General features: G+C 37.8%; 1 protein-coding gene across 1 annotated transcript; it reads left to right on the forward strand.

The window, feature by feature from the left end:
- The first annotated feature begins 289 nt into the window (after positions 1-289).
- Positions 290-12,297, forward strand: MS3_00008670 (uncharacterized protein). The gene is made up of 4 exons (XM_051217003.1): positions 290-405; positions 4,245-4,437; positions 5,640-5,909; positions 9,695-12,297. The coding sequence occupies exons 2-4, from the start codon at positions 4,330-4,332 to the stop codon at positions 10,055-10,057; spliced, it is 741 nt and encodes a 246-aa protein (XP_051065633.1). The 5' UTR covers positions 290-405; positions 4,245-4,329; the 3' UTR covers positions 10,058-12,297.
- The last annotated feature ends 1,494 nt before the right edge of the window (positions 12,298-13,791 follow it).

Here is a 13,791-nt window from a genome sequence, read left to right on the forward strand (position 1 = left end):
GGAGCAAAATATTCGGTTTTCTCTATCACCTGAAGTAACTACAGCCATCTCAGTGGATAGCCTTGCAGGAACCCTATTGCCTTGAGACAACTCACTCGAATTGCAAAATATACTAACAACCATTCTGATTAAAATTAGTGTAGTGAAGTGACCGGACTATCGTCCATTAAACATAAACAAATACCCTAAAACATAAAAAAATCAACGAGAGGACCAAAAATTTAACCGCTTTATGCACGGTCATGACAAAGATTTTACATGTTGGATGTTGAATATTAGAAATGTTGCGGGATTGTTGATCTCCTCGTTATATTAGGGTCAACCGTCAACGTATAGACAGAAGTGGATCACTTCCACTTCGTTCAATTTGTACGAAGTTAAAATTTACGACCGTTTAGAAAACAGGTTCGAATTTACTATGTTTAAATATTTAAAAATCTTTTTTTTCACACTAATCATGTAGTACTACATGTTTCTGATCCATGGAAATTGAAACGAAAGGAACATTCATGTCGTCCACTTTGTGAACTTAATTTCTTTCGAACATGTGTGTTAGTGATGTCTTTTGAGAAGTGGACGGTATATTCCTTTCATCATCTTGTGTACCCATATCTTCTGGTTTCTCATTTTAATTTTTCTAATTTCGAGAGAAAAGTCAGTGCATATTTCAGTATAAACCCCACGGTCAGCATGAATCTAAAAAATACTGCTCGCGTTGTCTTCTGAATTTTGCTTAAACCACTGCCGAAGCTCATTGTTGAAGAAATTTTCCTCAAAGTTTAGAGAACGAGATTTGTTTGTTTTATATATATGATATAATCACGGCTATAGTGTTTTTCTGGTCGAAAGCATGGTCTTAAATGTTATCAGTTGAGCGGTTGCTCAATTACTTAAAAGTTTATTAAATTATGGTTTCAACTTGCAAATCTCGTTTTTATTTTATAGTTGACGTCAAGTTTTACATATGTGATAGTTTTACTGCGGAATTAATGTAAGACTGGTACTTTGACACTTATGCACAAGATTGCCAGCTTAATGAATGTATTGACTTGTTAGTGGGTGAGTATTGCACTAATCAAATACTGCTTACAACAGTTAATTAGAGTTAAGCTCTGACAGAGCTTACAAGACTACTCTATGATGGTGGTGGTAAATGTTGGCTTAGTTTACTGACCCGTCCCATGTATACATTACTCGAGAATATATAAATGATCACTTCAGCAAATGTATAATGATTTGTGTATTATGATTGAAGATTTGAATTAAACAGTATTACTGCTTTTATTTAAAAAGGCTAGTGGAGCGTGTATAACTGATTGCAGTAGTATGGTCTGGAACGCTATAAGTATACCTTGTTCATGTTTTCTATTAACATGATTCATTCTAATCGTCAATCGCTTCATGGACTGATTCTGTTTTGGTTTAGCCACTAGTATCGTTCTTCCAGTCTTCATTTTATTATTTATTTGAACATATAAGTATTGGTACAAAAGCGCACTGAATGCATATGCGCCACACAAGTCACTTGGTTTGTGTATGGGCTGTGATACTGCCCGGGTGCCCGGACCGAAGCAGGTTCCAGTCTACTACACCAGATAACATCCCTCCGTCGAGGTAGACAGTGGTTAAGCATACGTAACACATGTCCCAACCATCTCAGTTGATGAAGGTTTACCCCTTCATCAGTCGACTTCCCATCTTTATCAAGTATTCTACTCCTAACCCAGGCATTACTTAGTCGGTGGTCCCAAGATACACGAGCCAGGCTTCAAGGATACACGATCAAATACTAGTAACCTCTGTTCTTAATGCCCGTGTTTCATATCTGTAATGTAGAACGGAGCAAACTGCTGCTCTGTAGACTCTCCTTTCCGTTAGAAGACGTATATCTGGTCTACGCAACAAGTGACCCAACTTGGCAAAAGCCAATCGAGCCTTTAAAATCCATGCCGAGATTTTATCAGGCACCAGATCATCAGTACTGATGAAACTCCCCAGATGAGTGAAGCGACCGGTGTGTTCAACTTCACTCCCTATCACTAGCTCAGGTGGTGACACAGGTCATTCCTGAAGTAGCATTTTGCATTTGAAGGAAGAGAACTTTACCCCAGACATGTTTACATTGTCGCTTAAGGTGGTTAGAAGACTGCATTTTGTCAGTGATTGCACCAAACAGATTTATATCATATACGTATTCCAAGTGAATCTACTGGTAGAAGATCAACTGAAAAGTTAGACGATGGAAGTCTTATCTCTAAAAGCACGTCCATGACAAAGCTAAATAAATATGGAGAAAGTGGACAACCCCAACGACCACCACTTGAAGTGACCGATTCACCATAAGATTTGATTCGACCAATGGTATTCGAGTAAAGAGCTTGTACGAGGTTAATGTGCTCCTTTGGTATGCCTTTTAGTGACAGATACTGACATAGAACCTGACGACCAGCAGAGTCGTACGCTGCCATAAGGTTAAAGAATACAACTATAGTAGGACGTCGAAAAGTACACCTATGTTCAAGAATCTGCTGGAGGGAATATTCGGTCCGTACATCCATGTCCAGGTCTGAAACCAGCCTGGTTTTCTTGGGTTCACTCTTCAGGGGCTCTAGTTAGGCGTCGAAGTATTATTGAGACTAATATTTTAGACACTATATTAGTTAAACTGATTCCTGTGGTTGTCATGAGAGGATTTTTGTTCCTTCTCATAGATTGGAACGATCAGCGATCGAGGCCAGTCAGATGGGATTATATCCAGCTCCCAGATTCTGGCTAAGATCTCAGTCAATCCAATATTTGAAAGTTGGCCACCAATCTTGTAAGTCTCATGGGTTAATCCATCAGATCCTGTCGCTTTCCTACGCTTCAGGTTACCTATAGCCTTTTCAACTTCACTAAGAGTTGGAGGCATTACATCAGTTTGTCATTCAGGTTGATTGAAAATAGTTGGTAACTGAAGTGTGGCTGTCAGGATCTCAAGGAGCATGTGTTCCAGCCAGTGTAGCTCGGTTGAGTCGTCACAATTGACAAGCTCAACCACCACGTCAAGGTAGCAGCTACGTTCGGGCAGTATCGATCACAGCGTGTCGAAGATACGTCCCCTTCTAATTTTCTCCTGAATGATCAGTCTCAATATTCCGTTATACATACCTTTTCGGACCATATTTCCAATGCTTACTCTTTCTCACTATCACTGATGCTATTATTGTTTTGACTTTCTTTGCTATGGATCTTGTTAATTGTATTTCGCTCTAACGTAGTACGGTAACATGGACTAATTTCAGGCTGTGCAGTGATCATGAGTGAGGTAGTAAACGATGACAAAGAGCAGACTACAGCATGATGCTGATCTCGAAACTTACTGATCTTTAGCATGTTTACAGAAGTTTAGGCTAATAAATTTAAATCTTTAAAAGGTTTCGAATCAGTATTTCAAGACCTCTAGTGGTTATCTCTCTGAATCGAACACAGTACAATAAGTTTGTTCATGTTAGTCTTAGAAATTATACTACTTTTCAGTAACTTTACTTGAATTTTTTTCCACGTTTATTCAAAAATTTCCTCATTTTTGTTGACTTTTCCGTCTTGTTTTTTTAATTTGTTCTTTCTCTACTTACGTCTTTGTTTATCTGGGCGTTATATTTATCTGTGTTTAGTTCTGCTTTTATGTTTTGGATTTTGAAGTCTTGTATGTTTGTTTGGTAACTAAAGTATCACATATTGTCAAACTCTTACTTTTGAAACCTACACATGAATATTAGCGTAAATAACTAGGGTTTTTATTATTGCCTGGATAAAAAATTACCTGAGATTAATCGCCTAAGCTATGTTATTCAACTATTGTTAGAAATTCTAGTCAACAAATAGGTATGATTTTGATTATACTATTAATCATACGTCTTGAGTTCAAATAAGGGACCTCGAGCTTGTAAGGTTTATTTGTATTGTTTGTTAAAAGCTCAGTTTTTATAACGTCTTTGATAGCGATAACTGTCTATCAGTAATGAAAAGTCAGTCTATCAATCATTTTCAAATAGAGGTGTTTGTGCGAGTGTCAGTTGTATTTCAATGATAGATTTGTGTGTCATGGATCTCGTGGGAAATGTGGGTATTTAGTGTGTTTTTCGTGTTGTGTTTTCCCTTGCATCTCTTACAAACAAATTACTTTTCCAACAGTAAATTCCTCTATATTTTGGACGTATAGATTCATATTAGATGATGTGTTTATAATCCATTTTTTGTAGTGTAGTATCTCCTTTAAATACTTCTGAATTGCTTAGACAGTGGGATTATTGTCTTTTCCCCTTTTAATTGGATTCCAACTGGTCTATGGGTCAAAAGCAACCAAAATTAAAACAAGATGCTGTTGAAGAACTACTAAACCAAACATCTTTTACGGAAACTGAAATTCAAGACTGGTATAAGGGGTTTTTGAAGGTTAGTTGAGTTGGACATGTTACATTGCTTCCGCATTTTCAGTTGTTTAGCGATATTAGTATTTGTTTTATCTCCTAGCGTTTGCCTCAGTTCAGCAGAAGCAAACATCTAATGTGATGGTACCACCACGATTTCACGTAACTTCGACTGGGTTGTTCGTATTTCATGTTCATCCTAAGGTAAATGACTGAACTTCCACTGTATTACGTCAACGAATAAATATATCTGAACAATAGGATGAATATTTGCGTAATATCTGTAGTCATCTTGTTTTCGACATCTAGTTCTTTGCAACACAAACATAGTAGCTCCATGTGGTTTTGAAAGTAGAATACTGCCAGTAATCGTCACATAAAATGTGTGGCTGTAAGTTAAGTACATAAACCCTTATTTTACAAATGCGTTACATTGTTTTACTGAAAAGGTTAGTTATATATGAGCTAAAATATTATGTGGTTAATCATTGAAATATTTGATTGAACTTTAATAATTGAAATTTTAACGCTTATGAAATTTCTCTGTACAATGTAGTAGTTTATCGGTTTAATCACTAAACTTTTAACCACTAAGTTACATTCTTGACGCCTGTTCTAATTGCTTTGGTCAAGCACTGCTACTTACTCTCATATAAAATTATAACTAGAACTTGAGTAAAGTAAAATGTTTAGTTGGTGGGTTACGATGTCACGAATATTGAGTTTGACGTTAAAGTTATGTTTCACTAAGGACTTATTTAATCGACTTTCATTATTTTCTGATTTCTTTCAACCACTCACCTTAGATTTGTTTGAGATTTCGTTCAGCGTAAATTGTCATAGGTTATTACTTATAGCACAGTGTTAAATGTGGCAAAACATGTTCAGAGTGTATTTTAGCATTCTACCAGAAACTACACTGGGTTTTAAAACTTTGATTACTAAGATGAAGAACCAAAATATTTCTGTTCATGTAAGACGAATTTGGTGTTAAAGCCCTGATTAACAATTTTGAATTAACACGTCAATAAACTATGAAGATCCCCTTATGGTTTAGTAAAGACAACAGTTTGTGCTGACATGTAGAAAGTCACAACGAACGAATATAACCGTAATTTACACATGTTATGCCATATACAACTGTTCAAATGTTCAATAATCATTTTTCCAATAAAAAAATAGTCCAGTTTTCTATTTATCACTTTATATTTTTTGCTTTTTACAAAGGAATGCCCAACTGGTTATTTATCTACTGATGATTTTAAACGTGTTTATACAAAGTTTTTCCCATATGGTGAATCTAGTCGGTTCGCAGAGTATGTATTTCGTACATTTGATCAAAATCATGATGGTTTGATTGACTTTCGAGATTTTCTGTCCTCATTAAATATAACTAATCGTGGTGATTTATCACAGAAATTACGTTGGGCATTCACGATGTATGATTTAGACAATGATGGTTATATATCAAAACAAGATTTAATTGAGGTTCTTACTGTAAGTCTTTGATGCTGTTGTTTTGTTTTCTACATTGTCTTTTCGTTTCAAGATTAGGTTATGGAAATTAATAATTTAGAACACTCAGATAACATAGTTCTGTTTGGTGAAGACACTGATAAAATGCAGAGTATCTTGGTACCACTGAGCAACAGTGCCAGGATGTTTGGGTTACATTTCCGTCATTAAATACAAATTGCTGCTTCAGGACTGGCCTGCGTCAACACCTGAACTAAGGATAAGAAGTAAAATAGCAGGACGCGTCGACAATTTTACTTATCTTGGAAGTCCGGTCAGCTCTAATGGGTCGGTATTTGACGAAATCTCTGCACTGATTAAAAAACTCGTTTGGCGAGATATCCGTCTATCAATTAAAGGGCGAGTGTACTCCGCAGCAGTTTGTTCTGTTTTACTTTACGGCTGCGAAACGTGGCCATTAAGGGTAGAAGATACTCGTAAGCTAATAGCATTTGATCACGTATGTCTTATAAATATTGTTCTCATCTGCTGGGATCACCGGGTAACTAATAGTGAGGTGTTAGACGCAGGTTATTGTAGAATGATGGTAAGTCAGGTGATGAGATTGCGAATCTTCATTGACTGAAATGGTTGAGCCACGTATTACGGATACCCAACCATCGGTTACCACGGTGCGCAATGCCGACTAGTGTTGGAGACGGGTGGTAGAAAGTTAGGGGCAGCCAAACTAAAACGTGACATCAGTCCATAAAGTCACTAACTTCTAGTCTGAGCCATGTTGGTAGATGCAGACTACTTGGTTGGGGTCCGCGTGACTATCGTAACCAATGGAGGAGACTCTGAGTGACATGGCTCAGAATCGATCACAATGGCGTAGGTGTATGCACACTCTGTCTTTGTTTAGACCGTGAAATTAAAATTACTTTATATCATTCCTTCTACGAACAAATTCTATCCCCCCCCCCATATTATATTCTTATATAAAATCCCTTCTTGCTACCATCAAAGTAACTGCTTCTACGAATTTGGTGTTCATCTTGTGCTAATGAGGTAAGGCAACTTGGATTGATGCATATATGTACGTTGTCCTAAGGTGTAGCTGACTCACTGAATTTAAATGGACCAATGCATAGCAACTTGTTTTTCAATGAAGTCGGGATATTTTTATCGCTGTATAGCCCTGCAATTTTTCGTGGTTAAATTATTGGTCTTTAGCTCCTGCGTTGTAAATATGCAGTACCGGAATCCAAATTTTTGGAATCCTTTCCTTTCTTTTAGTAATAAATTCCCACAAATGGGTGAGGAATATCTGTTGTCACTTTTAGTGTGACTGGCTCTCCGTTTGGTATGATGACCTGTGAGACCTAAATATTATTAGGTATTTAATAAAAAGATTTAGTCAGCCAGTCAGTAACAACGTAACACTTCGTACGCACGTACATCAGTTCGAGTTGCCATACCGCATTAGCACAGAGATGCAGTTGTCGATTCAAATCTCGTAGTGGTAGAGGTAATTAAATTATAAGCAGTAATCGGGAAGATTAGGGTTTGAAGATGTTATTCAAGGAGTATAATCGAGTAAAATAAATTTGGAAAAAGAGAAAGAAAAGGACATGAAGAAATCGGGAGATTAGAATTTGGGAGAACACTAAGAGCGAATACACCTGCGTCATTGCAGACTATTTTGAGCCAAATCATTCAAGGTCTCTAACCACCGGTTGCTGTCATCTCGTGGACCCAAACCAATTAGTCTATACCTATTAAAATGACTAAGTTCAGTTGTGACTTCACGGAGTGGTTCCATGTTTTGGCTTTGCCGTCCCTAGCTTTCTTCCATCCTACTCCTCCTACACTATAAAACATTGCTCGTCGGATCAGTCAGTGGTTGGGCATACGTAACACATATCCCCCAGCCATCTCAACTGACGAAGTTTCACTACCTCATCAATTGATTTGCCATCCTTACCTAGTACCCGTTTCCTAACAACTACATTACTTACTCAATAAAAAAAATACAATTGTTAATTATTATAAAAGTAATAATTAAGCTTAAATCAAATCCGTCTGGTTGACAATGGATAGGATGTACTGCCAATAAAAACAATTTAAACCAACGCATTCACTAGACCGTTACATGGCTAATCGTGTGTTTTTTATTGTCAGTTAAGGCGTCTACGTGGCCTCAGTTCAAAGTGACTGTGATTCTTCCTATTCCATAATGGTAGATTTCGAGTGTAACCATAATTATTTAGAAAGTAACTGATGGTTTACGTGTTATCGAAGTATGTGTTCAACATGTCTAGGTGTACCCACTTTTCTCACAAATATATAGACATATAGCATACTGGGAAACAAATCATCTCCGGTTGTAATTACATTCGAACTTGAATCTAGACTAGTGATGACTAAAGCTCATTGCTACTAAGAAGATAGTCAGTGTACGAATTGTTGACTTTTACATGCATCTTGATAAAATAATAACCAATAATACAATTTTTTTAAAAATCATTATTATTATTGGGCAATAGATTGAAGAATAACAGATTAGTCAGATGTAAAAAATTGTTCATTGATGTGGTTGCCAGTGTGAGTAATAACTTCAAACCACATTTATTTTAATAGTGTTCTTCCATATGTAGTCAAACACTCCTTGGTCTCCAATGGTTCACCAGCCGAATGTTATTTCGTGATCAACACTGTCTTCGAAATCAAACTAACCAAATAGACAAAATCTTTTTTCCTTTCTTATTACTAGTCCGGCGCTTTATCCGGGTTGATGGATATGAAAGATTCACCTAGGGGAGTTGGAAAACCCTGATTCCAAACCAATGGTACACATGGGTTCCAGTATCCTGAGGGACCAATTAGTGTATAAACCGATTATTGATCACCGGCTACCATGGAACTGCATCTTCTGACGTTGCTTCACTGCCTTGTGGATCAGACCTTCAGATCAAAGGCTTGGGGAAACTGCCTGTTTCGGTTTGGACACCCAGGCAATATCACAGCCCTCACACAAATCAAATGAGATTTGTGTGGCGCCTATCTATATGCTGCCTCCGTGTACATATGTTTGTGTTTAAATAATAAATAAATTAACTAAATAGTAGCCCAATTAGAATACGACAAGAGTTAGACAATTTACCATCTGTTAAGGTTTAAAAACTCGCGTGAATGTATAGGTCATCTACATGTCCACAACTCATTACGATTAGGAAATCTTAATCTGTACGTTTTTGGTGCAGTAATAGAAATATAATTAGTTAATTCTAATTTATGAGTGAGTAAAAGGTATGCCAATTGTTAATGAGTTAAATAAAGGCTTACAATCAAGGCAACTACTTAATTAGTACATATCAGAAAAAATATACATAAATATTTTAATTTGTTGGGAAATAATTTTCAAAGTTTCACCTTTTCTAACAAAAATGACCTAGTTATGTGGAGTTTGTTGGGATTTCGTTTCATTTGGAAACCAGTGGAAATTAGGGAAGCCTACTGCAAAGTTATTTCATCTTTGTTTAATACTTCTCGTCAGTTTATGTATTCGCTATCCTCCTGATACACAAAATCAAGCTTCGTAAATTCATGTCTCGTGGGTAAAACAATACGATTCCACTGTTGAGTTAAAACGACTCTTTTTAAAGGTCATTATGTAATACTTAATATCATGTTCAGTTACAAAGAATAATAGATGAACATATTTTGTTTATGCTTATATATACGATTTTTAAAAGCTTTCCAAATAAATTATATATATATATATATATATATATATATATATATCTGTATTATATTATTTTTAGGCTATTTATGCAATGGTTGGCTCTGCTGTTGAATTCAATGTTACAGATTCTACACCGGAAAAACGAGCAGAGAAAATATTTCAGTTGATGGACTTAGATAGAGATAATCGTTTGTCATTAGATGAATTTATAAATGGTGTAAAATGTGATAAATTATTAATGCGTTTGTTGACTTTCAATACTCATTCGTTGCATCATCAACATGCAGATTGTCTAATGAATGGATCAAATGATAACAAAGGATGGTCATGTACAGATACCCATTATAATCATCAATCTAATGATTATGATAATACAGTCAAACCAATTGTAAATCAATCATTTCCCAAACAGAATGTTATTCCTGATACCTCAGAGTCTTAAAACAGATTCATCTTTTTGCATATGAAACTATATATATATATATATATATATATATATATATATATATATATATATATATGATTTGTAAAGGTAATTATCTTGATAAATCTGATCTTTAAAACTTCTTGATATATTATTATACTAGATTGTTTTCAGAATGGGAGTTTGTGAGGATTGCAGTAATCTCAATAGTTAAATTCATAAGTTGATCTAAGCTAAACTACTATTGAGTGGATGCGCACTGCTGAGGAGTCCCGCATTAGGAAAAATCGGCCATCTAGTGCTTTCAGGTTTTTAGTGGTGGTCTAACTTAGATCGACTCATTAATTGAACTATTAATGTTATACTAGATGTTTATTATTTTATAAGTACATATGTTATAAGGTTATTTGATTTTTACGCTCATACATACTTATAACTTCTGAAATTTCTCTTCATGATACAAAAGATAGTTTTCTCTCATGATTAGTTAGCTCAAATAAGAATAAAGAAGTGTTGTGTATTGCCTTGTAATTTCATAGGCTTCTGAAAGAGGTACTGTTGTGAGTACTAATTAATGTGCTCAGTAGGTTACCTAAGTTATAACTGTAGTCTGTGACATATCGCAGATGGGCTACTTTACACTTTGAAGTGTTAAAGGTAAGTCCGTTATCGTCTGTCCAACTTTGAAGTCGAGTCAAATCCTCCTGAAGTGCCTGTATATCGTCGTGGTTGCATATCTCTCCTCCAAGTTTCACGTCGTCGGCAAAAAGTAATAAGTCTGACGATACCTGTTGAGGAAGATCGTTTATATAAATCAAGAAGAGAAGAGGTCCTAGTACTGAGCCCTGGGGGACCCCACTAGGACATTCCATAGCCTGCGATAAAGTGAAATTAACCCTGACCTTAAAATGGCGATTTTTCAGGTATGAAGTGAGTCAATCGATTAGAGGTGGTCTGATACCCAATCGTTTGAGCTTATTGATAAGACATGTATGGTTAACCTTATCAAAAGCTTTTGAGAGGTCTAGGTAGATGATATCAACCTTCGCCTTGTGATCAAGGATGCTTGTCCATCTGTCCACCACAATCAGCAGGTTGATAATACAAGAGTAACTTTTCCTGAAACCATGCTGTTGGGGTGAGAAATTCAAGGACAGTAAATAGTCATACCATCGCATATCAGGGACTCCATGATTTTTGAGGGTATGGAGAGAAGAGACACCGGTCGGTAACTTGAAGGTTCGCTGCGTCGACCTCCTTTGAAAATTGGTGTGGTGTGAGCCAGCCTCCAATTTTCCGGTAGTTTTCTTCGACTTGGCGAGTGTGAGAGCATCACGCTAAGCGGCGTTGGCAAGATTGAGGCTGCTCCCTTCAGTATGGTGGAATGGACCATGTCCGGGTCAGGAAAAGTGTCTAATCGTAAGTGCCGCAGTTTCCGGAACACCATGTCGGCTCTTAGGTTCACTTCGGAAAGTCCTGAGGAGTTGCAAATAAAACTGTCACCAGTAAAGTTAATGTTGGTCGGTTGAAATGTCTGAAAGTAATGTTCAGCCAGAACGTTAGCGGCGTCGCCATCGTTGTTGGTCGGGCCGTTAAGACCTTCCAGTTGGGAATCCCCAGTTTTGGCTTGACGAAGAGAAGCTGCATAAAGGAATAAGCTTTTAGGATTAGAGGCAAATTTGCCCATAAGCTTTGTCTGGTACTGAAGCCCATCTTCTCTTATAGCCTTCGTGCATATGTTCCTGATATGTTTATATTGCCTGTACGCTCCGTCGTTGTCAGTTCGTTTGTATTCCGCCCATATCCTGATTTTCTGTCCTTGCGGAACAAAGACATCCCAGGTAATGCTAACTCACGGTCCGAGAACTGAGAAGATATCCAGGTTTCAGATATTCCTTAGCATTGCTAAGTCCACGTAGTTCATCCAGTTTGTTTGGTAGACTCGTGGCGTTCATATATAAGCAGTTTATGCTTTCAATTTGGAACGCGTGAGCTTCTTCCTGTTTTTCTGTATGAGCCTTACGTGAATGGATAGGTAGCCCACCTATATGAGGTTTGCCGAGGTGGTAGGCCTTGTCCTTTACACGTTTTTTATCGTCTAGACAGTCCACAAGTGGAATGGTCAGCTCCAACTTGCCTTTGTGTTTGGTCCTAGCTGCGTATGGCCTATCCGGGTGCATGTGGATTCCAGGTGGCAATCGACTTCTGTTGGCACGAAATGCTTCCAGAGTTGCAGCCGCCATATGGGAAGATGGGAGGATTATCTTCTTTAGACGGAGTCTAGAATCACCATCCTTCTTGGCTTGTCTCGTCACATCCTGAGCCAGTATTTTTTTGAGCCTCAAGGACTGTTTGATGGATTTCCATTCCCTGATGTCAGTCTTTGATTGAGTAGGGTCCGTATTTTCCGGTATACCTTGCACGATTATATTCTTCCCGCGGAAAAACATCGCGAGTTTCCTTGGGGATGTTCCGGATGAGATTGAGCTCGGAATACTGTATGTCAGGCAGTATTCTTACATTTCCATCTGATTTCAGTAAATGACTGGCTAGTAAGACATCCTCTACGTCGGTAGCATTCTTAAGTGTTACACGAAGTAGCCTCGGGTGATTTTGATGCTTAGATTCCTTTCCCCGAGTGAGCCGTATGACTGTCAAAGGCTCTAATCTTGGAAGTTCTAGTTTCTTGTTCAATTCTCCCCAGAGCATCCTATCATCTTTGTTCTGCAAACTGAGAGGAAGGTCAGGACTGTCTTTGAAGTTCATGACTATGAGAGTCATCACGAACCGTTATTGTCGTCCCAGGTTTTCCAGTGCATCCAGGTTTAGCACCTTGTTGTTTGGGGGTCGAAGCACGTTTTTGAATCCTTGGCTTTTTGATGAACGGACGGACAATCTTGGGGGTAGACTGTGACACCAGATCATCAGTTGACTTCCGTTCAACATCTGCGATGTTCAACTTAGACTGTGACGCCTGGCCCTATTTAGCTCTTTTGACATGGGTTTAATCACCCACAGAGTTTTTGGGAACCACTGTCGCGTTCAAGGACCTTGAGCTGTGAGACCCGAGTTTGCTGAGGGAGTCGAGTACCGTCATTGTAATCATGGTGCTGAGTTTCAGTGTGTCATCATTAATGTTGTTGCATGCTCCGTAGACCTGTCGACATTCCTGTTCTCGTTTTCAATGCGCCTTCTTGTTTGTCTACCCATCTTTTTGACTGTCTTTTTCCAAGTTTGCCCACAACTTGCTCTGCAGACCTGTTAGTAGGACAATGATATTACTCAGCAAGTTTGCAGCATCCGTGCTGCACGCAACACATTCCCACCTATGATCCGACTTGCTGAGTCTGTTGTAAGCAGTTGCTTTGAGATCTGTGCACGCTTCGTGGAACCAACCTGTGCAGTTCTCGCACTGCATGCCAGATATAACAGCAAAACGGCATCCAGATCGTTTGCATGAACGTTTCACGGCTGTATTGACGTAAACTGTGTTGTAGATGCTAGCAAAAGCCTAAGACCGTAAAAATACACTAAAAACACTGAAAACGGACAAGAGTGGATGAAACGGGTGAGATAAACTGAACCAGTCTTTACGTGAAAAACTGAAAAAAAAACCGAATATTAAGCTGAGGCAAAAGCACAGTTAACTGTTATATTGGGTGAGACTAAAAAAAATAATCTACCGAACGTATAGCTCAGGATAGATTCTTTTGGTCAGAAATGGTACTTTTGTTGCGTAAGAGCACAGCAAA

Source organism: Schistosoma haematobium, chromosome 6 (genome assembly GCF_000699445.3).
Source record: "Schistosoma haematobium chromosome 6, whole genome shotgun sequence".
In the NCBI taxonomy this organism is placed as follows: domain Eukaryota; kingdom Metazoa; phylum Platyhelminthes; class Trematoda; order Strigeidida; family Schistosomatidae; genus Schistosoma; species Schistosoma haematobium.

Bases quoted from the DNA above. Each gene is read 5' to 3' on its own strand.
- MS3_00008670 (XM_051217003.1), top strand. From the start codon at position 4,330: ATGGGTCAAAAGCAACCAAAATTAAAACAAGATGCTGTTGAAGAACTA. The intron at 4,438-5,639 runs GTTAGTTGAGTT...CTTTTTACAAAG, and splicing joins GGTATAAGGGGTTTTTGAAG to GAATGCCCAACTGGTTATTT. The intron at 5,910-9,694 runs GTAAGTCTTTGA...TATTATTTTTAG, and splicing joins ATTTAATTGAGGTTCTTACT to GCTATTTATGCAATGGTTGG.